The sequence below is a fragment of the Vigna unguiculata genome, chromosome 9 (genome assembly GCF_004118075.2).
Source record: "Vigna unguiculata cultivar IT97K-499-35 chromosome 9, ASM411807v1, whole genome shotgun sequence".
In the NCBI taxonomy this organism is placed as follows: domain Eukaryota; kingdom Viridiplantae; phylum Streptophyta; class Magnoliopsida; order Fabales; family Fabaceae; genus Vigna; species Vigna unguiculata.
Window position 1 is genome coordinate 31423421 of NC_040287.1, and position 25452 is coordinate 31448872.

Sequence of the window (25452 nt, forward strand, 5' to 3'; positions counted from 1 at the left end):
ATATTTTATCTAATTATTTTTATTTTCTAACTCATTATATCAATCATACTGTAATTTTTTACTATAATTGTATAAATCACTTTTATTTACTACAATATCAAAATTTAATGTAATTATCATGAATATTTTTTATCACCATCCAACATATATATTGGAGTTCAAAAGATACAATAATCATGTTAAATTTGTTTTATTATGTCTATTATTTGTTATCTGCGTCATTTTGATTAAGTGATGTATTATCATTTTTATTAGTGTATAAAAAAAGTGATTAATTAAAATTTAAAAAATTGAAGTGAACAAACATTTAAAATATATTTTAATTTGAATATTTTTTTTCCTTTAAATTTTTTTAAAAATATTTTAAAATTTTATCAACTAGGTTTTATTAATGTTTGCAGTTTACAACTTTAATAAATGTTTTAGTTCTCATGAAATTTTATTTGGTATTCCAATCTAAAATGTAAACAATTATAATTTATTTCAAAGTATTTGATATCAAAGAAACAACCATCATCCTAATATTGAATATTTGATAATATTATGTTTCCTTTACTGTAATTTTTTATTATTTTATAAAAATTAATTAAAATTTATATTGAAGTTAGTAAGGAAACGGGTACGAGTATGGGTACGAGATTATACCCGTTACGCGACGGGGATGGGGATGAGATAAAATTTTGATACCCGTTGGGTTTGGGTATGGGTATGTGGATGATTTTTTTTTACGGGGATGGGTATGGGATAGTGAAACCCCTCCTCGTCTCGCCCCGTTGCCATTCCTAATCAATAGGATTATTCTGTGCTCAAATAGATTTTTAAAAAATTCTTTAGCAAATAAAAAGTAATCTATTAAGTTAAATAATTTGTAATCCTTAATTATGCCTTAAGATCCTAATTGCTTATAGAAAAAAAAAAATCACTTTTAACCACTTGATTTAAATCATATGATATTACACTAATAATAATCCAAGGGCTTTCAATATGCAATCTTTTCATCACAAACTCAAGTCAGCTTTTGGATAACAATAAACATATATGCCACAAAATTAAACAATAAAATTAGTGTTTTCAACTCAATCAAATCATATTATTCCACTAACACAATCCCTTAATACATTAACACTAATATAAAAATTTATGCAATAAAGCATTTGATTTAGGATTCAACAAGGCACAAAATCAAGACAAACACACAAGTTTATGGCTTTATCTCCTCTTGCCTCAAAATTTTACAATAAAAAATTATTTAATAATACCACAAACTTCCAAACACTACAAAGTCATAACATGCTATATCAAACATTAAACAGTGATCGGTGAACAATTTATTCTAAAATATCAAATTTACTCTAAAACTTAAAACAAGAAAGATTTAACAAGTTTGATTGAGTAAAAGTTTATTTGGAGTATTCGTGTATTATTTGAATTTCAAGATACTCGCATTTTCTACAATTAAAAAAATATTATTTTTTCATTTTAAACTTTAATATTATTGATTAAAAATTCGTTATTGAAATTTAATATTAACGTAATATTTTTTAACGTGATTACGAAATATCATGTATTCATTAACGTGGGCAAATACATGTACTGTATAATTAAGAAAAAGTTATATTTAATATTTTTTAATCTTTATATTTAATAGAATAATGGTCGCGTTGGAAATGATAATTAATATTTGGATTTATATAAACTTGCTTCTAACATTTTGATACAGTTTAAATGTTATTTATTTTTATTTATGGTAAATATATAAAATACAAGAACTAGATAAAAAATATAGTAATTAATATATTGCCTAAAACTTTTGAATGAAATAAAAATATCTCTTGAAAGTAAATAACTAAAATATAGTAGTTAATGATTAATGATTAGTGACGGGAGCATTAGAGAAAGTGACATTGGAGACCAATTCCACCTTCAATATTTTTATTATATGACTTTGAACTACAAAAATAACTTTTAAAAATTCAACCTAAATACATACTAAAATACTTCAATTTGAAACTATTGAATTAACTTAATTTAAATTATCATTATTTCTCCTTGAAAATGTGTTTGGTATATGTTGTTAAGAATTTTGGATCTGAGAAGTTTCTTACAATAATTAAGATCTTAATATATTATTATCTCTTACCTAACTACGTGTATTTATCGTAGTTATGGTAAGTTTTTTCATTCTCGAGTTTGATGCAAGTCTAATATAATATTTCTTTGATCATGTTTAGTTCGGATAGTCAAATGATTAAGACAAGAATATTGATATTTTAATTATTAAATTTTGACAATTTTTTATAATATAAGATATCATTTTTAAGTAATATTAAAATATTAATAATGAAAAAAAATCACTTAAAAAATAATACATAAAATTATGATCATAAGATGAAATTGTCCAAATTTAAGAATCAAATATTTTCCCTAAGATAATAACCACTTTTTTAAATCATATTTGTCAGATTTGACTTGGCTCGGGTTCTGCAGACATTTTTACTAGTGATATGTTGAAATCTCTTGATTCTTGTAAAAACAAGAAGGTTTATTTCTCAGATCTTATTTGCGTTTCAGAAAACAACATTCTTAAAAAAACCATATTTTTCAGGAAAGTTTTCTCATTATATTTATCACAAAATCGATTTGATTGGACTGTGAGAATCCACGTTTCTTGATTAAAACAATATTTCATTAAATAAAAATATTACTCTCATTAAATCCTTTGATGCGATAATCAAATATTTCACCCTTCATCGTTCATTTATGAAATGATCAAAACATAAGAAAAATCTGAAAGGGAGTCACCACCATGATATCCCTCTGGAAGTAGATAACAAGGAAAACATCTCTCAACATAAAACAGAGCAATCGAAACATACACTTGCCTTGCATTGCATCATTCAATACACTTTGATCAAAAAGCCCACAAAATCATGAAATTAGCTACTTTTTTTCTCACCAAATTATGACAACTTTTGTTTTCGACATGCATGTTCCTCTGCAAAACATCTCACGTATACTCAAAAAATTAGACAATATATATATTTTTTTCATCTTTGGGTTCGAAGCAGAGCCACCAGGGAGAAAACATACGCAACCAGGTCAACGCATACCCTAAAATCACACCAAAGAGAAATTAACCTTAACCTTGGTCTATTTAGAATATTCACAAAATAATAATAATAATAATAATAATAAAAAAGTTGGCTTCATTCACGTGGTCTACAGTTCATCATCTTCTTGCTCCTCCCTCCCAACCATCACTCTTCTCTCTTTCTCTCTCCTTTTATTCTTCCTTTAATTTAACAACACAGATAAAATAAAAAATAATCCACCAAACAAAAAATTTCTACTTCAGACTTTATACACAGCCTACTTTTTATGAATTTCTACTTTTTTATGTGTAACTAACACCTTGGTCTTTAGTCTTTTTGGATAATAAATAAACCATGTTATCCATTATCCATAAATAAAAAGATACCCAAAAGGGTTTGTTTAATTAACATACATGTGTGTGCTCTTACTTTTCTTCTATGGCTAGAGACCACAAACAATAATAAGGAATCATCAATAACTTCCATGGCTTCAACCTGAGCTTTCGTTTACGAACGAAAAAGCCAAAAAAATAAAAAATATATAAAACCCATGTTTTTTTTTTAACAACAATGAATCATGAAATAAGGTCTAACCACTTTCTAGAACCTTCATCCGTATCCATGGATGATATTCAATCATTCATCCACCATAAGATGAAGTCTGAGAAGAAGCGCAAGGTTTCGTCTTGGAATAAAAAACTTTCTACTTTATAATATTTATAGAGAATGAAAACAACCCATAAAATAGAGAAAGTGGATGGAGGAGTGAGTGAATGGCGTGTAGTGCGTAGATCCAATCACCAGAACTTCGTTTCCTCATATAACCCATCCACCAAACCCAACCAAACCATTTAACCAAATAAAACCCAAAATCTTAAAATTCACATCAATAAATGTGTTTAACTGGGTTCAACGTTGTTGTTGCACACTGTTGCACGTCGTCCTCTAACTACAGAAAACATTCTGATCACGAAAAAAAGAAAAAAATTGTTCCACACGATCTTCGGAGCCAAACCAAACCCTAGTAACCATTGCCCCGTTTTCAAACGTGATCTTCTGCTCCAAGACCAACTTTTCGAGAACACAACAAAATTAAATTTGACGAAATGCAAATTACACCCATCCCAAAAATATTGCTACCTCCCCCACCGGAGAATACCACAAAACTTGCTATAAATAACACAACCCATGAAACAATTTTTGTTAGCACTATTGTGGCAGTGAAATTGCGAAACCCCAAAGCCTTAGCCGAAAATGGACATGAACTAAAAAAGCCATAGCAAATGGTAGAAACAAAGTTGAAGGACACCAACATGATCAAAAAACATGTTTCCCATGCATAGACATTTGCAAGTGACATATTGTGTCTCCAAAATTCTTGGAAAAAACAATGACAAATTTGGTCATCCATTTCCCTCTGCTCACAAGAATGACTGGAGCATAGCCATAACAATTACACCAAAAATGGTACACATGAAACCCAACCAGAGTGTCATCACCACAAGCTCATGGCTTGGAAGAAGAAATTAGGCGCTCCTTACACGCAACGCGCAAGTTAGCATCTGGCCCATCAAGTAACTACATAACAACATATGAACACACTCAAGATAACGCCGCGACTTCTTCTCTCTCCTCTTCTCTTCTCTCTAGTGTTACTCTGCCACCCCTTCCTTGTTCCTCTCTCTAAAAATTTCCAAAATTAAAACAACACCGTCCCATGAAACAATTTTTATTTGTCCAGTCCCACATAATACAAATTACATTGCAAATTGTCTAACAAAAAAAGTGTTTGCCTTCCTCCTCTGAACTTCTCTTTCTTTCTCTCTCTTTCCCAGTGAGAGATCCCTCTTTTCTTCTTCTCTGATAATTCGACGATCAGGTTCCCCGACATTCTCGCACTCAATTTTTCACTTTCTTCGACCCTCCTCGTGTGTCTGTTCACGGAATTCCGGTTTCTCTTGGCGCTTCTGTGGTTGCTCTGTTTCTTGGAATTCAATTCGGGATTAGGGTTTATGGGGTGGCTATCGCGTTTCGCCTTGCAAGTGAAATTTTCCTTTCTGGGGTTCTAGAAGTTGGGATTTTGACAGCGTTCGTAGCTTCAATTTAATGCGGGCGTCGTGATTTGTTCCGCAGCGTAAGCCATGATTATCAAGCGCAACTTGAAATCCCAAATGCCGAATCTGAAACGGGTCAAACTCGGTGACTCGGTGGGTGAGGACGATGATTGCTCCAACGCTCGGAAGAAGAGAAAGACCAACGGTTACTACCCTTTGAACCTTCTTGGCGACGTGATTCCGGTGAGTTTTCACGGACTGTTAGGCGCCAGCGTGTCTGAGAAAGGGTTCTCTGCAACGTGGTGCACGCAGGCGTCGTGCAACGGGGTGGAATCGAACGCGAAAAACAACGTCGTCGTGGAAGCAAAGAAGAAGAGCGAGGTTCAGCGGCCACCTCTGGTTAGGACTTCGAGGGGGCGAGTTCAAGTTCTGCCTTCGCGGTTCAATGACTCTGTTATTGATAATTGGAGGAAAGAGAGCAAGAGTAGTAGCGGCTTGCGTGATGGTGATTATGATGATGAGTTTGAATGCAAAAAGGAGAAGCTCAGCTTCAGGGCACCCAAGGTTTGCAGCAATCAGAAGAAGGGAAAAAACGAGGAGAAAACGGGTTCCAAAGCTCGTAAGTACTCGGCATTGTGCAAGAGTTATGAGAGGAGCAAGTGTTCCAGTTTGCCTGGTGGTGGGGCATTGGCCTTGAAGCATGGTGGGTTGGTGGTTGAAGAAGACGAGAGGGGAAGGTTTTTGGAGGTGGAAGGAGTTGGTTTGATGGGTTTGAAGGAGAATAGTGGAGAGAGGAGAAGTGGGTTGTTTGGGCCAGAAGATTTTTATGCAGGTGACATAGTGTGGGCCAAAGCTGGGAGAAAGGAACCTTTTTGGCCTGCCATTGTTATTGATCCTATGACTCAGGCTCCTGAGTTGGTTCTCAGGTCTTGTATAGCTGATGCAGCTTGTGTCATGTTTCTTGGGTACGCGGGGAATGAGAATCAAAGGGTATGTATTATGCAATGTGTGACTGTGTATGAATAATCACTTCCTATATGGAGAAACTTATTGAGTATTTATTGTGTTTTTGGTGATTTGGGCAGGACTATGCATGGGTGAAGCATGGGAGCATTTTTCCATTTATGGATTATGTGGACAGGTGTGGAGTTGCTGTTGGTTGTTTCTGTTTGCTTATTATTAGCCACTTTTCTTTGTGGAATGGTTTTTTGCTTACTAGGCGTGATGTTTCTTGGTTTAGGTTTCAGGGGCAATCTGAGTTGAGTTTCTATAATCCTTCTGACTTCCAAATGGCAATAGAGGAGGCATTTTTGGCGGAGAGGGGTTTCACTGAGAAGTTGATAGCAGATATAAATACAGCAGCTACTAGCAATGGTTATGATGATTCTATTCTGAAAGCCGTTCAGGAGGTTACTCGTTCAAACCATTATGCTGGATATCGTTTTCTGAACCAGGTAAGTCAACTACAGGGCTTCTTCTTCTTTTGTCAACAATTTGGGAACCGCATGGCTGATTGGCTGTTAAACTTCTGCTGCATTGTATTTAGGACACTTGTGTAAAGCTAATGCCATCTCCAACCCTAGAGGAATAAGAAAGTCGGTTAATGTAGTTCAAAGCTTTAAATTGCTTAACAATTTTTTATTATTTTTTCGAAATTTCACTAAGATTATTGGTCTTATCATTTCACTCTTTCTACTTAACTGTCTTCAACTTAATTAATTAATGCACACTAGTCATTTTGTCTATCCTCACAATAGAGAGGAAGAGTTTATTTGAATTACTGCTTATAGCATCAACTCCCTCAATTTTTCTTATCCGTCTTTTAAAGTTTTTATGTAGTAAGATGAAATGAATTTTCATAACCCTAATAAAATAGTATGAAGGTTTTTTATTTTACCCATTTTCAATTTTTACAACACATTAGGTGGATAAATCAAATTAATTAAGAATATAAATGTTAAGTAAGGGCATAATTGACAATGAGTAAGTAATATTATCTTAAAAAACTTTGAAAATAATAGAAAAATAGAAACACATTTTTTTTTTCTTAAATTTGATGGTTAGATAACAAGGAATATTGTTTGCTGCTGAGTATAGACATTGTAAAGTAATTAGCTATTATGCACTGATACTTCAATTTGAGTCACATATCCGTGTCAGTTATGTATCTATGTCGAACACTTATCTCTGTCGAACACTTATTTGTGTCGGTCACGTATCTGGGTTGGTCACGTATATGTGTCGGTCACATATATGCGTTAGTCATGTATTTGTGTCGAACACGTATATGTGTCAATCACGTATCCATGTTGAATACTTGAGGATACTTTATCAAGTTGTAGTACTTTTATGATGATAATAACTTATAATTTTTTATTTTGACAATGTTTAATATATAAAATTTTAATTTGGATTCAGACAATAACAATCATACATTTATCGTATTTTTTAAAAAGTTTTGCATATTTTTCAATATACATATATCATGTATCGTATCCTATTATTTTCAAAATAAACGTATCAGTATACCAAATATATATCATATCCGATACACATTGTATCGGTGCATCATAGGTAATTAGTGATACTTTGATAAATAAATAAAAAAATTAAGCATGAAATAATTTGAAGGACGTCTGAAAAGGTACAAGAAAATTTTCAAGAGTCTGTACAAGAATGGAGGTAATAAATGATAATATATTGTCCCCATGTCCCATATAGTGTCTAGTAAGAAGAAAAAATAAGTCTTAAACTAAGTACATTATCATGTTACCTTTTCAAAGTAATAAGGAGTATCAATTACAGTACTTTTTAATATTTTTTAGAATATTGTGTTGCTTCCACATTGATTGCCTTAAAAAGGGTTAATAATTAGGTTAATTTTGTAAATTTCTATACTCTTTCATCTACATTAATATTTATTTGCATTTTAGTCTTTGTAAAAAGAACTTAGGATGACACATGGGCACTCATTATTGGATTCAGAGTACTTAGTTTTCCACTGGAAATTGGCTCTGGCACTGTTAGTTTTTTCTCATTTGTAGGCCCAAATTTGACTTGGCATGCTTTTTCTGTAAGCTTGGATTGTGTAATCAATACTCTAAGTGACGAATTCTGCCAAAGTTCAATGATTCATTTATTTGAATTCCATTGCAGGATTTATTTGATAAGAAAGAGACACGGCCCTGTGAAGCTTGTGGGTTGAACCTTCCTTACAAAATGTTAAAGAAGACTAGGGATTCAAGGGCCGGGGGCCAATTCCTATGCAGAACATGTGCTAGGGTTTGTATTTTGTATTTTCTTCCAACAGTTTGTATTTAGGTCTGGAACTAAAACATCATAATTGAAGTTCTGGACATGTTTAGAATATTTTTCAGTCTTTAAAACCACTTTCTTTTGCAGTTAACAAAATCAAAGCATTATTGTGGCATATGCAAGAAAGTTTGGAATCATTCAGATAGTGGAAGTTGGGTAAGTAGCTAAGTCCTGTTAACTAATTAAGGTTACTCGTTTCTGCTCAAAAGACTATATTGCTTAGTATTAACTTTTTCCTTTTACCTTTGCGAATGTCCCCTCTTAGGTGCGCTGTGATGGATGCAAAGTGTGGGTGCATGCAGAATGTGACAAAATTTCTAGCAACCTTTTCAAGGTTTACCCATTACTTGATATCTTGATATTGCCACTTGTCACATCTGAAGCTCATTTTGGTTTATTCTGATTGGTGTATTTTTTTTTCGTAGAATCTTGAAGGCACTGATTATTACTGCCCTACGTGCAAAGCCAAATTTGATTTTGAATTATCTGATTCAGAAAAACCACATGCAAAAGTCAAGTAAGACTATTATTGTCCTTTTATTTATCTCGTCCAACCCTGGCTTTGTGTCACAATCTTAATTACTTCTTTTAAAGTTGTGATGATGCTTAACCGTTGTGATTCAAGTTCTTAGACCAATTTAGAATATTTGTATTGGGTAAGAGGAGTGCTAAAAGAATTTTTTTTTCTATTGGGTAAAATTTATGTTTGGTTAAATCATGTGGGTCTCATTGCCTATTTAGTCGGACTCGTAGTGTCAAAGAAATTGTTCTAGCGCTTCAGAAAAAATGTTTTAGATTATTTACATTGTATCATTTCTAACTGTAGAGGAGGTTTGATGCAGGTGGAATAAAAACAATGGGCAGCTAGTGCTTCCAAATAGGGTCACTGTTCTCTGCAATGGTGTGGAAGGTGTATATTTTCCAAGCCTTCATTCGTAAGCACGATGTCCTTTAGAAGAATTTAGCATTTTTTTTCCATCGTCAGTTTTGACTATCATGGTTTTACTAATTTATTGATTTTTAAAATTGCTTTAGTCATATTTCTCTCGTAATTAGTTATATTTAAAGGATATTGTAAGTAGTATTATTAATGTCTTTTTCAAACAATTAATACCTATTTGATATAATCTGATTTTGTGATATTCTTTTAGAGGGAGAATGCAGCATTAGTTTGCTAATGAGATTGTTTTTTGCTAAAAAGGAATGACACTTTGGTTAGAACTTATAGGAACATTCTTGCTTATGTTCTTTTATTGTAGTTCTTTAAGAGTTGATACTCTTATAAGAAATTATACCCAAAGAATATTCTCATTTTCACTCGTAACCCTTGGAGGAATTCCAACTTTTCATCCATTTGTACACTGATCAAATTTCCACCAAAATTTGTGCTAGATAACAATACTATATATAGTTAGTTTTTGTTGAAAAGTGAGTTTTAAATCTAACTCAACTCCTAAAGTGAGGTTTACACCCACTTTAAGTCATGCTTAAGGCACTAGCACAGCTTTTGTAAAATATAAAGTAACTTTTTATTTAAACATCTCATTTTCACATTACAACATTCCAAATTCACCACCCCTAATTTTGATCATCTGTTTGTTATTACTTCTATATTGGAAAGTGGTTAATTTCTTTTCTTCATACTTTTTTGGTTATGATGTGTGTTTGACTCTTCCAGAGTTGTGTGCAAGTGCGGGTTTTGTGGGGCAGAAAAGCAAGCACTTAGTGAATGGGAACGACACACAGGTTCCAAATCAAGAAATTGGAGAACAAGCATTAGGGTGAAAGACTCCATGCTACCTCTGGAACAATGGGTTTGTATTTGACTTATTTAATTTTAATAAAATTGTCTTAGTGGTCATTTTAGTCCATTAAGATTGTTCAAGTGTTCAACCACCCTTTTTATGTATTTAATATACTTATGGGCTTATATGTAAATAGACCACGGTATTCTTGTCTCAATTATTATCATAATTATTAATTGGAGCTTTCCCATCTTATGAATTAGTTCTTAGGTTTATTTGAAATTTTCTTCAGTTTTAAAATGCTAATGAAGTAATAGTGCCCTATAGAAATTGAGAATCTGGGAACACATAATATTGGTTTGTGTTTTTCTTTTTTGGGGGAGGGGATGTGAAGGTCTTTGTTTTTAAGACATAATGCGTGCAACTAATACAATGCTGTTTGGCTTGTCAGATGCTGCAGTTGGCAGAATTTCATGCTATTGCTCAAGTTCCTGCCAAACCCAAGAAACCTTCTTTAAAAGAAAGAAAGCAGAAGCTGCTTACCTTCTTGCAAGGTGACCATTTATTCGTTCTGTTTGCATATAACTATTCATTTTGATGAGTTTGCCATATGAAATTCTCATAGTGATAATTGTACCGCAAACTATTTCTCTGACAGAGAAGTATGAACCTGTTTATGCTAAGTGGACTACAGAACGCTGTGCTGTTTGTAGATGGGTTGAAGACTGGGACTATAACAAAATTATCATTTGCATCAGGTAGTGTAACAGTTTCAATTTTTTTTTTCATTTGGCCAATATTCAATCCATAAAGTGATAGGGATTCATGATGCTGCATGTTTCTACAGATATTGTAGCCAATGATGATTTAACTCAGATTTAATTTTCTCTGTATTTTGAAATATCATAAAGAAAAGTATCAGTATTCTCCTCACTTTGTGATTTCAGTTATGTGTACAGCAGCTTACCACTCTGACTAATCATTATTACAGCCTTGTCATTGATGCATATTGGTCTGGCCTTTTTCAAAAGAAACTGTTTTGTCAATAAAACCAAACATCTTTTTCTTATGATAGCTTGAATTATGAAGCAATTTTTTTGTGGTTACTCGTGTCCACTATGTATGAAGAATTCCATCACAAATAAATTATATATTTTGTAGATGTCAAATAGCTGTTCATCAAGAATGCTATGGAGCAAGAAATGTTCGAGATTTTACTTCTTGGGTTTGTAAGGCTTGTGAAACGCCTCACATCAAGCGGGAGTGTTGTCTTTGTCCCGTAAAAGGTATGTCTTTGACAATGTTTCAAATTTCCTCCATGATATTTAGAACAGTCCTGCCTATTTTTTTTTTTACCCTTGTGTGTTCATATAAATCAACTCGGTCTTGTCTAAGAATATTTTTTACACTTTACCATTAGTTTACATTATCATCCAATGATGTAAGCTCCATATTTGGAATATGCAACTTGGTTCTTTTAACCTATACACACGTGTCATCAATTTTACTTATCATGGCTGAGAATTGCCCTCCCTTTGACTATTTAATCATGTTTTGGCACAACATAAAGATTTTTACTATTGCATAAATGTTCATGCAATCAGAAGCTCTAACGATATGTTTCTATCTTTGTTTTGATGACTAGAATTTTGTGCTCATAAACTATTTTTGGACTCCCAGGTGGTGCTCTGAAACCAACTGATGTTGACACATTATGGGTTCATGTAACTTGTGCTTGGTTTCGGCCTGAAGTCTCTTTTGCTAGTGATGAGAAGATGGAGCCGGCTTTGGGTATTCTAAGTATTCCATCAAATTCTTTTGTGAAGGTGGGGTATCTGATACGAAAACTTTCCCCTGATAATGTTACTCATCAGTTGAAGTAGGTTTATTTTTTGCATATCCCACAGTGAAAATTTCTTCTCACCACTTTGAAAACTGGAAGTATCTATTTCATTTGATAGTTTTATCATTTCGTGTTGTATAAAGAAAATAATCTAGTCTCCGAGTTACTTTATATTTTATCATTTAGATATCTCTTGGTGAGAATGAACCTTGGCACAACTTTAAGGTTGCTTGCGAGTGACCTAAAGGTTTGAATCCTAGAAACAGTCTATATTCGCTTGCAAAAATAAGCCTATGTTCATCTAGCCTCCCCAAACTCCATTGGGTTAGAGCCTCTTGCATTGGGTTTTCTTTTGATGTCTCTAGATTCTCTCTTATAAATGTATTCTAAAATCTAACTTGATTTTCAGATTTGTGTTATTTGCAAGCAAATTCATGGTTCGTGTACACAATGTTGCAAGTGTTCTACTTATTTCCATGCCATGTGTGCATCGAGGGCCGGTTATCGAATGGAGGTGAGAGTTCACTTTGATTGAATTGGCTTGCTTGATACCTTGTGATTTGAATCTTCATTTTAGTTTTGTGATTTTAATTTTAAGCAAGTTTAATGGCAAATTTCAATTTGCAAACCTGTATGACTTAAGCTTTGGTCGTACGAGTTGATAACTGATTACCATTACCCACCAGTCTCCTTAAAAAATGAAGTCTCGTTCTTAGAACATGCATTTTCAGATTGGATTTTACTAAGAACATAAGACACCAATTTCATACTACAAGAAGACTAACAAAGGATATATTATCGATTGGGTCCATTGGCATCAATTAATCCATGGAGCTAAACCATACTCTTGAGATAACACTTGCTTGTTATATCCTGTTAGACCTCAGAAGGAGGAGAGGACATGGAAAGTGTACATTAAGAATGAATGAAGACAGTTGGGGTGGTTATAACAGTTGGATGCTAAGTAACTGTTAAAGAATTGAATCAGAACTAAGTTGAGGAAAAAAACTATCCTTGTTCATTTAGTGTTCTGATAACAGAATCATTGACTATCTTCTCTTTTTTTATTTTCTGTTCTGCGTTCCATTAAGATTTTTGGGTTATGGAGCCCTAACACATTCTGAGTGTTTTATCTGAGACAATTTGACTAAACATCTCTCCATTAAATGCAGTTGCATTGTTTAGAGAAAAATGGCAGGCAGACAACAAAAATGGTCTCTTATTGTGCTTACCACAGGTATGTTACCCTCAATTATGACTAAAGAAAGATTAATCATCCCCTTTGCCCCTTGCACCATCCCCTTTGCCCCTTGCACCATGTTCTTTGTAGCTTTTGCTTTTCCCCAATAATTGTCTTTTTTTAATTGCTAAAGTATAGGGTTATCTGATATCTTCTTATCTTACTTAGCCTTTCATCTTAATCACGTCTTCTTCTTTTTTTCTTTGCAGGGCTCCCAATCCAGATACTGTTTTGATTATGCAAACCCCTCTTGGGGTCATTTCAACCAAAAGCCTTCTCCAAACTAAGAAAAAAACTGGTTCAAGGTTAATCTCATCTAACAGAAGAAAGCAAGATGTCCCTCCTATTGATAACACCGAGCATGAGCCATTTTCTGCCGCTAGGTGCCGTATCTTTCAAAGAATAAACCATACCAAAAAGGTAGACTGGAGAAAATTGTTGCTCATGTTGGTGAATGTTTGTAAGATAATACTTAAACATCATAACAGGGTCTCTGATATTTATTATTTGTTAATTGTCCTCTTTCTATTTCCAGTGAAGGTGTTTTTGTGTTTAAACATTAAAGATATGTTTGCTACCGTATGCAAAGTTGTATGTGGAGGGGATTATGAAATATCATAACCACTGCCTTTCTTGCATTGATTTCTTTCTTTTCATGTTCATGTTTTAGACTCAGTTATCCGCTGTTGACTCTAAAATTTTCTTTGCAAATTTGTATATATAAAGCCGAATTTTCCGCATCTGATTTTCATTTACTCTTGTTAGAGAGCTGCGGATGAGGCTGTTTCTCATCAAGTGAGGGGTCACTATCACCATCCTTTAGATGCAATACAGAGTTTAAATGCACCCAGAGTAATCCATTTTATCTTTTGAAATTTATATTGGAATTGTTTATGACTTTCTAACTCGTTCCTTTTTTTTTTCACTCTAATCTAAGATTTGAACTGTCTCTTCCTCCTTTGTTTCCCTCACGTCTTTTTCCTCATCTCTTCCATCAAACAGGTGGTGCCTGAACCCCAAGCATTTTCTTCATTCAGAGAACGCCTTTACTACTTGCAGGTAACTCTTCTCTTCCTAAGGATGATTATTTGCTTCAGTGGTCAATTTTCTGACTGTTTTATGGGTGCCATTGTATGATTGCAGAGAACCGAAAATGAACGAGTTTGCTTTGGTAGATCGGGCATACATGGATGGGGCCTTTTCGCACGTAGAAATATTCAAGAAGGAGAAATGGTATGAATGTCACGCTCAAGTATAATTACCATGCAAATCCGGACAAAGTTTAATTACCATCTCCTTTATGTTTTCTGAGCTTTGCATGTGCACCCTTTATCTGTTGCAATAGTGAGCACCATTTTAATCTTAAGCAGGTTCTTGAATATCGTGGCGAACAAGTGAGACGCAGCATTGCAGATTTGAGGGAGGCACGCTATAGATTAGAAGGCAAAGATTGTTATGTGAGTTAATTCTCCTGTGTCTGTCTATTAATACAATCACACTGCTCATCATATCATTGACATGGTTGTGTTGTTACACTAAAATGCCCTACTCTTGTATTGGCAGCTATTTAAGATAAGTGAAGAAGTGGTAGTAGATGCCACTGATAAAGGGAATATAGCACGGCTCATTAATCATTCTGTGAGTCAACCTATCTTGAATTGACATTTTATGCACATCATTTTTCTCTGATTCTCAATACTGGATTTTCATCTCATCTGTTCTCTGGTTCATGTTCTTACAGTGTATGCCAAATTGCTATGCAAGAATCATGAGTGTCGGTGACGACGAGAGCCGGATTGTTCTCATTGCCAAGACTATCGTGTCTGCCGGCGATGAGTTAACGTATGTGTTCTCCTTTTCTGTGTGTATGTGTCTGTGTCTCTGTGTAAATATGTGTATGTGTATGTTTTTATGGTGATGCTGATTGTTTTGGTTTGAACAGGTATGACTACCTGTTTGATCCTGATGAGCCAGATGAATTCAAAGTGCCCTGCCTATGTAAAGCTCCAAACTGCCGGAAATTCATGAATTAGGAAGGATTATACAAATGAAATGAATATCAGATGACAAGTATTGTTTCTTCTCCGCAAGGAGCACTAACCCCATCCCCTATTGTGCAGGGAATCTCACAGTTAAACACCAAAGCTGTAATTTTTATCAAACCAAAAAGAAGAGAAAAAAACAAACATAGGGAGAAAAAAAAGGCATAGTTCAGTGTTTTTCTTTTACTCTTGGTTTTCTTTGGATATTCATGGAACTCTAATAAAAGCTAGATTTTTCATAGCTTTTGGCTCTTGGCATCTCTGTAAATGTATAACCCTTTATTACTCTTATTTTTTTCTCAATTCAATGTTAACCATTTTTTTCCTTCGTGTACATTTTTATGTTCTTCCAATATAATTGTATCCATAAATGCTAATAAAAAAGTGTTGTGCATCAAGAGGATGGACAATTGATTTAAAAGAAAAATGTTTGTCCTTCTATGATGTCCCCTTATAAAATTAGTATTTTATATGAAATAAGAGTATATAATTTACATGTATAAAATGTATGCCTTACTCTTTATTTAGGAATTAAGAAATGTGAGTAAAGAACTAGAATTCAATTTAAAATAATTTCATTATTATATAGGTTAGTGCAAATCCTTTGAATAAATTTCGTCCATGTCCATGAAAGCCTTTCTCTTATTTTGAAAGTAACAGAAATTATAAGTAATTTCTCAAGTAATTGGAATTAAAATAAATTAAACTTTCTCAAATTAAAGAAAGTCTTTGAACTAGATCTTACACTTGGTTAGAATATACTAATTGAGTATTCAACTGAGGAATTATTTACATAATTTTATTAATTTAAGAATTATTTAAGAGAGACGATAATACTTAAAGGGTGAAATTACAGTTTATTCTAAGCATTTTTTTCCATATTTACTCATATTGATTTTTATTTAAATAGCTCCTCTAAACAATACTTTCGCATATATAACTTTCATAAAAAGTTTTCCGAGAGTACGTACGTGCTCGTATTAAAGGTAATATGCTACTCTCGTTACTTTTTTATCCACACTTAAAAACAACAATAAGTATACTGTATTATTAAAATATTTTTAGTTAAATATGTGAAAACTGAGAACACGATTAAATTGAAATTTAAAAAAAAATTGCAAACATTTTAGGATAAAGCAAATACTTTAACTATTCAGATTAAAGTAAACAAATACATAAAAAAATTATAATAGTTAAGGAGTTTTTCTTTTTCACTATTATTATGGTCTTGTAGAACCCTAGCTGTTGTAAAGGCGTGAATGAAAGAAGGTATAACATAAGCATCATTTAACAAGTTTGTTTCGTATGGCTTATTCGACACGATCCAACCATAATAATAATCATAAAGTAAAGTCATATAGCAATAAATTGTTAAAGCTAGGTACTATGTGTTTGATTATGAGATAAATTCAAAAGAACCAAAGAACAACATGAACAGTTCGAAGAATTTACCTGGTTAATAATGCTTAAGCACTAGCTGAGCTACCATAATCGTGCAGCTTTGGTTTTTTCCGGTCATCGTAGGAGGACCACACTCCCTTTCTCTGAATCACAAAGTGTGATACTAAGATGGATCTGTCTCATTCAACTAACACAATTCACTTCAGAGTTCTCTGTGCCCCATCTTTATTTTCTAACCATTTTTTCTACTTTCTTTTTTTTGCTGAGTTTTCTGTTACTTATAGTAGATGCTTCGGTTCACACCTTTTTATTTTTCTTTTTTCGTTTTAATTCTCTAATATTAATTCCGTGAGCAACTGTGGAGCGCCAACTTGGAGTTTATCTCCGTAAAACTATAAACCAGAAATATCATAAGGCGTTTCAATCTAAGAACCAAATCTGGCTCATCACAAAAATTAGGATTTTTCAAAATAGGATTGAACTTAACCTGGTTTACTAATTCTCGGGTTTAAGTTGGATTGAAGGTATGTTGATCCACTTAACTTATCAACATTTTTTTATAATTTATTTTTATTTTTTATAATTATTTACTAATCTTAATTATATAAATCACAATTTCATGTTTTTAAATACTAGAATGTTATTGAATATTTGAATAGTTTGATTATTTAATTAATTTGATTATCAAGTTATATATGTTGATATTTTAATATTTATTTATTATTTTTATGATAAATTACTTAAACAACTGTCTTATAATCAAATTTTTCTAAATTAACATCATAAAAATGTGTAGTTTTTTCATTTATATTTTGTTGAATAACATGACAAAAACGGTGTAATATTAGTCATATTTTCTTGAACTATATGGACACTTTCTTGGAAACAATTCATCATATATTGGTAGTGAGTATGATCAAAACATTAGTTCTTGATTATACTGTGATTGTCATCTCATGGGTTGCATAAAAAATATTTGAATACTAGAATTGTTATTCAAATATTTAAATACTTAAAATAAATAAATAATTTTTCTTCATTTTTATGTGGATTGGTGAGGCAACCCACTTAACCCACCAACCCGTGGTGGGTTGAACTGGGTTGCAAAATTTATGTTTCACCATAAAGTGGAGTTGGATTCACTCATTGTTAACCCGGCTCGTAGTAAGTCAACCTGTCACTTTGACATGTCTACTATAAACTAAACAATTTTTTTTATTGATATTTTAATGATAACTTGAATATGACATTTTTCAAATTTTTTTAATGGCAGTTCATAATTTGGACCTTTTGTTTTAACTAGATATTTGTTTGGAGACTTTTTAAAATCATTATTGTTTTTTTTTTTCATAATTCTAAAATCTTGAGAAAAATGGACAATATTGTCGATTTTAAAAATATTATTCATAGCTGAAAAACTAAAGATCGATATCATTGTAAATAATTACTAGTTTCACTCTAAATTATGCAAATTAATAGGAATAATTGTATTAAATTTTTCACAGGTAAGTCAAGGAAATATCAAGAATGTAAATTGGAATTAGATATGTTTTATTTTGTTTAATAAGTGGTTATGAAAAAATTGGAAAAAATTTATCTACGCAAGTCTGTAAGAATAAAGAGTGGCGTATTGCGTATTCTTTACAGATCTCTCAAGCCCTTTGAGTTTCATTTTCGTACCCGTGACGTGCCACTAAATTTCGTTTATATCATTGTAATCAATATTTTAGATGACATATTCTAACACCGGTGATATAAGATTGAATTAGTAGTAGAGTTAAAAAAGAGTGAGAGAAATTGTGGATTCAATTTTTTTTTCTCACTGACACTTTGAGATTATAAGATTGTTTTGGTGAATTTAGAAAAAAGATAGAAGTAATAGATTCAACTCACCGATAACACTTGAAAGTTAAATAAATTGCACCGGGATTTTAATAAATGCTATGTTTAGTACGTGGTAAATATATCATTTTAAAGTGATTGCTACTCTGGTTTGACTGTTTCTTCATGTAATTCTTATCCTCAATGATCAATATTGTATATCAGGTTGAAAAGATCATCAAAATGTTCTACATTCTCCGCCCACCCCTCCAAGGTGCTTTTAACTAACAGTATTTACAAAGAACACTGCTACTTGAAAAAAATACAATTTTTACATTTAAAGATCAACAGCAGGGATGACTACCTCTTGGGGTGGGAGGAAAATGTTCATTTGAGATCACAATGGACCAAACTATACAATAGACAAGGAAAAGTATACACAAACAATAATTTTGAATCTGCTACAGCAACAACTAACTACTACTGTTTCTGTCCACAAAAAGACCTTGTAAATAGGAGCGCGGATCCATTAACCCCTCGTAGGACAAGCAGCCTTGAGTCCACATAGGTTCCACACACAAGCTTAGACAAATCAAACACTTCCGGGGGAATTTGTGTTCTTAGTTCTTGAAGAACACTTTTTGCAGTATCAATGTTTTGGTCTAATGGATCGTCAAGATTCATTGTCACATCAATATCACCTGATGCAAGCTTGGCTGCCGGAAGACTTGACGGAAACTCCTTGAAAGGGATTATTTTACTCCATTTCTTGCCCTTAAATTTCTGGGCTAAAGCTTCCACATTGCTGGAAGGGCCAAAGAAGAACTTCTCAGTGGTCTTGTCATGATTCAGATATAGCCGTCTCCCAGCTCTTAGCGTAAATGAAGAATTCACCCGCAATCTTCCACTCTTACCAGCTTTGTCAAGAGGCCAGTCTTGACCAATCATCACAGAGAACCCAATGTCAGAGTCAAATGAAAGATTAGCTTTCAACTTTGATTCTCTTGTCACTGTTAAATGCACGTCGCCAACAAGTACACGGAGAGGTGGTTGGCGAAGGGTCAGGCCAATATGCTTCCCCGTGCAGTATAATAGACGCCATTTGCCTGGAAGCAGGTCCAGCCAGTTCTGCATACATAAATAGTGACACAAGTTAGCATAAGCAATAAACTTCTTTTTGAAAATAAATCGCACCCAATTTTAAGATCATGTTTATATCCCCCAACTAATAAGAATACTATGTCCAAATAGTGAGAATTAATTATGCTATTAAGCATTTTATGTTTCTTTTTTATAATGGACTTGTCTATGGCAAGAAGTTGGAACGGACATTCATGGCTTAAAGCACCTCATTTCTCCTTTATGTAACACTTCACCGCGGTTTTCCATCAATAAGCCACGAGAAAACTACAACTTTGAAGCTTATATCACATCCAATCCAAAACCTTACCATAAGGCTTAAGTACAATAGTATTTCCCACTTGTATGTTTCTTAACTTTCATTCCCATCTAATGTGAGATTTCCTTGTAACTTCAATAAATGGTGCAGAAGTGCAGGCGAAATGGCTGAGATTTTTTTGGAATTAATTATTTCACTATTACTGATAAAAGAAATGAAACTACTTTAAAGCAAAAAATATAGTACAAACACCAATATCAGGAAAATATAGAAACTTTAATCACTAATTACCTTTGGTTTTGGATGGGGATTCAACATCTCCATTAAGTCAATTAAATGGGCAAGCCTGCTGCGCTAAAACATAGAAAACGCCCATCAGTCAAACTTGTAGTACATATGTTCCTCATATAATTAATGTAATTTGATTTATGTCAATTTCTATCGCTAAGAGATAAAGCACAGTATATAAATGATGAAAAGCAACATTAGTAAGAACAAACTTGAGGACATCAGACACCAACAAATGTAAATGCTCCTGAAGAAGTATCAAGAAACTTAAAAGGCAACATGGGATACTTTGCATGTAAGGGGCACCGTTAGATGAATACCTGAGGCTTGCGATAAATGTACTCCTCTGTAATACGCACTGCAGTAGAACCTAGACCCCATCTGATAATATCCATTGATGAGACAACTCGCCATCTTGGCCCACATAGAAATGGGTGTCTAAGAGCATCCAAACAACTGTATAAATGTTTACATGGTTAACACTAGTATACCTCCTAAAAGTCGGGTAAATTAAAGTGGTATCTGAAATCAAATGTTACTATATTTAAGTTTGCACAGTAGTCTGAGAAACTAGCTACTTGTTGCCAAAAGATTAAGCCTCCTAAAATACTAATGAAACTTGAAACTTTTCTCTACGACTATTTTTATTTCTGAAATTCCTTCGTGGCACTAAAGTTTTTTCTCTCTAAAATCTTGACATATGTGCAAGACATAATCCTAGCCAAATATAGTAGCACTGGTGAAGAAATTATACACACTTTCAACTGGCAATTTTGCTTCACAGCATACCTTATCCTTTGAGAAGGTTTAGTTGCAAGCAATAAAGATAAAAGGTGCCAGCCAGCTCCCCAGTTCCTATCAAGTATCTGCAAGAAATTAGAAAGGCATCAAAAAATTTGAAAAGAAGAATGTAGCACAAAATATCAAGAAACTTTCAATAAGAATAAACTTACTTGTAATCCAGTATTTCCATATGGGGAACTTCTGCCAAGGATTTCCAACATAAGCTCTCGTAGACATGAAGGATCGTACCCCTGAAGGTGGGACATGAATTATCATTAGAAAATTCACATCATACCCTTTCATCCAGATAAGAATAAGCAAAAACAAAACATTTGATGCATCAGGTATCATAAACAAAGTGATAAAAAGATGAACAGAAATGAAAAATTGGTTAACAGGAATAAAGAATATGGTTAAATATTTCTATATTGATTTAGAGTAAACAGAGATGACAATAAGTCCAACAATATCCAGATTTGTAAAAAACCCTATATAACACACACACTACTTAATTGAAGACGAGTGTACCCCTAAAATAGTCCTATAACTAATCTTTCCTGAGTGATCTACACAGAATCAGGTTATTTAACCATTTTTTTTTATTGAAATAACTACTAATGTCAGCAACTGCTAAATCTTTAAATGTTCATGATAATGGTATATGTCCTGTCCCGCTGTCGATAAATGTGTGTAAAAAGCTTCCAGAAAAGGGGAAAAGAGAACAAATTATCTAGGTCTTAGTTCATATGAGGGGGACGTATTACAGACATGAAGCATTGTTGGACACTTGTAGTCTAAAGCATTTAGACCAACTACTTTTTTTTCCTTCAAAAAAAGCTCAGGTTATTTTTAAACATTCAAGAGACCAAAATTGAAAAATAGCTTATCATACCTTTATGAGGAACGATTTGAACTTTGCAAAAACCAAAGGATCCATAAGTTCCCGCATTACCATTTTAGCCATTATGAAGCCCACACATCTTTACAACAGAGATAACCAGGTATCAACAACATTATATAGTTGGAGAGATACTTTTCTAAAAAATCAAAGGGCAAACCTCATGTCAAATGCAATCATCATTTCTCGCCTGTCCAAGTTGTCCAAAGAGCTGTCTTTCGAACCATCCTTGTAAAAGTCAGCAGCATTACCCAATATGCCTACCTGTTAAGCAAACACACAAGGTTAAGCCAGCCATGAGGAAAGATTGAATAGATTCTACATCAAGAAACACCATTATCAATTTGCAGTAACTTGGATTGCCTACATAAGAACTATTAACCATCTGGAAATCACCAGTAAGTCCATTCTTCTGTACACATTTTTTTTTTGCAGAGACCAAAATTAAAATAACATTTGATCCAGCAGTTTTCATAAAAAAAAACTCAGACACCAAAATGTTGTGAGAGTAAGGGTAAAATGTACAAAAAATGTGCACATTAAAACCAGTTAAGAAAATTGCATTTCCTTTATATATTAGCATAGACTTATATAGTATAGACATACCATTTTCTATTGTGCAGAATTACAATAATTTTTAAACCATGAACAAAATAAAAATTATAGGTTGTCTTTGTGACGTTCTATGAGTTTACAGCACAATAGATGCATAAAACTACCTCTAGTATCAGTCAAATAGCAAATATAATCCACACCTAAGACAGAAAATGAATGAAGAAAGAATGCCATAGTTTTAATTGTATAAGAGAATAACAATGCTCACTTTGATATGTCTGTCTACTGGGCTTATATGAACATTTTCCAGTGTCAGCTCTGTATGGGCAAGACCATGGCTGTGCAGGTAATTTACCTAATTTAAATAAACAATAAAAGAGAATATCATTTCTCCTACTTCTACGTAGAATATATAAAGTACTTAAAAAATAAAACTGTCTTCAATCAAAGAAAATACTCAAGGAACTTTTAAAAAAATGGGGGAGGGGGAAATACCCCAATAAGAAGATCCCTCATCAATATTCGAATAAGTGTCAACTGCCTAGAAACGGCAGGACCTCCAGTTCTATCTTCTCCGACCTTTCTAACAGACTCTTCATCCAGTGCAAGAGTGGCCTCCAAAGTTGGAAGCCAATCTGACCGTTCAAGCCAGTGTCTCAAAGAAAAACTGCCATGATACTGCAAGGAAAAATTTTTAAAAGGACATTGAGTTTGTTTTTTTTTTTTACACAGTGGAAGGAAGACAAAAATTGAGAAAACACTCACAATAAGAAAGAATCATTCATATTAAAGAATTAAAAAATTAAATCTTACAAAGATTAATACCTACCCCATGTACCAAGATAAATGAATCACTATCATCACTTGCAGGCAAATAGATATAACCATGAACTTGCATTGAGTAAGAATGATACAGAAGTTTACGCCGAACCAGCTTCTTCAAAACCTAAAAGGCAATAGCAAATAAATTGCGATGGGATATAATTACAAACAGTTTAATTTGTAATATTAAAAGATTAACATACACACCTCTATTGCTCGTTTGCCCCGACGCTTAGCTTGTGCACTAGAAAGCTTTCGAAGCACAACTCTTTTGCCATACAAAGAACTGCGGAGGAAAATGAAAACATACAGATGTTATAATTGAAACAAACCGTACAACCTGAAGCAAATAAATAATTAACTTACCTACAACTATTCTTCACCATGCATTCAAAAACATACAGATGTTATAATTGAAACAAACCGTACAACCTGAAGCAAATAAATAATTAACTTACCTACAACTATTCTTCACCATGCATTCAAAAACTATCTCATCCGACTACAGGAAAACTTAATTCAATCAGACCAGCATTAAAAAATCAATCCAGCCATGACAATCATAACTTATTTAAAATTTCATACCCGCCCACCAAGACCAATGCTAACTGAATCTAAAATCCTAAAGTCTGACATTTTGAACCGTATAACATGATCTAGTTCCTCCTCCAAGCAAACTGAAAATGTACTTGGAGCATCTTCCTGTGACTCCATAGAAGATGCAGATGCAGCACTCCTTAATGAAGAGCAACATGCTCCCCTGCTCTTTTTCCTGACTAAATTAGAGAACTGTCCAGTAAAATGCAGCGGAACTGGTAAAATAAGTTTTGTAGACAAATTTTGAAGTGAATACGCTAAGCTGCTACTCCCAGAAACCGGGTTTGGTGCAGTTCCACAAAACGCCATTGATCATACCTCTGACTGCCAAAAACGAAAGCATTACATAATGTACCAGAAAACCTTCAGAAGATCCATCAATGGTGCAACACACATAAAACAAACTTACTACACATCCTATTTAACAGATAAGCAAACGAAAAAGTTAACATTATCTGGCTCAATGGTACATACAGAAAATAGCAAAATATGTGATTGTCTTTAACCATCTCCCTTAGTGTCCCTCACATGCCTAAACTGCCCAAACCATGCTTCATTTTTCAACAACAAACTCAAGTCCCAACTTTGATCAACGTGCGAAGCTTCTATTTATGATTTTCCACATTTCAGAAGCAAATCAGTAATCTTAGTTTTTTCTTACAGTAAAAGAATATAAGATGTCGCAAAACATTTTACTGTGGTGACCAAGCCATAAGAAACAGGATGAAAAATCTAAGCATATGCATGATAAAATTCAAAAATTGCAGAACTTCAGGAATTGAAGATGAGAATAAAAGGGGAAATCGTCTTAGCAAATAAGATGAGGTGGAAAGAGGAGAAAAAGAAAGCGTGAATTTTGGAAGATAATTACCAGAATAACCAGAATCGAAGCGGAATAGAAGAGCGCAGAGATGCAGAAGATTGGTAGTCCTACATATTCATATAGAAAAGAAGGGTGTGAGAGTTGCGTGCGAGGGGATGCCTGAAACGCTTTCCCACGTGTTTTTCGCATGTCAACCTCTGCCTCGCCAAATATCTGCTTTTTATTTGTCTTTTTTTATCCATCTGCCTCTTCAACCTCTTTCATTTCACTACTCTTCAATTTCTACTCTATATTAAATTGAATATTTAAGATAAATAAATAAATAAAACTATTAAGAATTCAAGATAAACACGTTATTTTAATTCCAACTAGTCTTTATACGCGTGCGTACGCACGGGTTTTTTTATTTGTATAATATAATTATTGTAATATTTAAATAGATAGGTTTTAAATATTTATATATATAGGATAATTACTTATTTAGTTTCTTAATTTTTTGGTCTGGTTCAATTTGATTTTTACTATTGGTTTGTTCAATGCAGTTTTTCAATTATTTTAAAAGGTTTAATTTGATCATCTCTTTTAAATTGGAGTTAACATTATGGACACGTGTCAAGCCGTGAAATTTTTAATTTTTTTATTTTTTACTTTCTAAAAAATTATAAAGTCATGTGACGTGACAGTTTACGGTCTTGACACATGATAGTGGTAATAGATGTTTTCAATTTAATCTC

At 33.2% G+C, this 25452-nt stretch overlaps 2 protein-coding genes across 3 annotated transcripts; one reads left to right on the top strand and one right to left on the bottom strand.

Moving 5' to 3' along the window:
• Window positions 1-4606: 4606 nt before the first annotated feature.
• On the top strand, window positions 4607-15665 carry LOC114163196 (histone-lysine N-methyltransferase ATX5). Its single transcript, XM_028047354.1, has 23 exons — window positions 4607-6136; window positions 6232-6287; window positions 6387-6600; window positions 8303-8428; window positions 8549-8617; window positions 8727-8795; window positions 8887-8978; window positions 9304-9396; window positions 10140-10275; window positions 10658-10760; window positions 10865-10964; window positions 11368-11492; window positions 11887-12032; window positions 12459-12563; window positions 13222-13286; window positions 13499-13709; window positions 14055-14141; window positions 14292-14348; window positions 14433-14522; window positions 14660-14746; window positions 14853-14927; window positions 15031-15131; window positions 15232-15665. The coding sequence occupies exons 1-23, from the start codon at window positions 5234-5236 to the stop codon at window positions 15320-15322; spliced, it is 3201 nt and encodes a 1066-aa protein (XP_027903155.1). The 5' UTR covers window positions 4607-5233; the 3' UTR covers window positions 15323-15665.
• A 3080-nt stretch (window positions 15666-18745) lies between these two features.
• Window positions 18746-24951, bottom strand: LOC114163801 (probable plastid-lipid-associated protein 14, chloroplastic). Of its 2 annotated transcripts, XM_028048127.1 has the most exons (14): window positions 24767-24951; window positions 23884-24219; window positions 23757-23800; window positions 23506-23584; window positions 23306-23422; window positions 22972-23154; window positions 22745-22831; window positions 22082-22185; window positions 21916-22003; window positions 21194-21274; window positions 21030-21106; window positions 20561-20696; window positions 20244-20306; window positions 18746-19681 (listed from the first exon to the last, which is right to left on the bottom strand). In XM_028048127.1, the coding sequence occupies exons 2-14, from the start codon at window positions 24202-24204 to the stop codon at window positions 19034-19036; spliced, it is 2028 nt and encodes a 675-aa protein (XP_027903928.1). In that variant the 5' UTR covers window positions 24205-24219; window positions 24767-24951; the 3' UTR covers window positions 18746-19033. The 2 variants fall into 2 exon arrangements, with proteins under 2 accessions (XP_027903928.1, XP_027903929.1); XM_028048128.1 differs by lacking the exons at window positions 23884-24219; window positions 24767-24951 and having other exon boundaries at window positions 23665-23856.
• Between the last annotated feature and the right edge of the window lie 501 nt (window positions 24952-25452).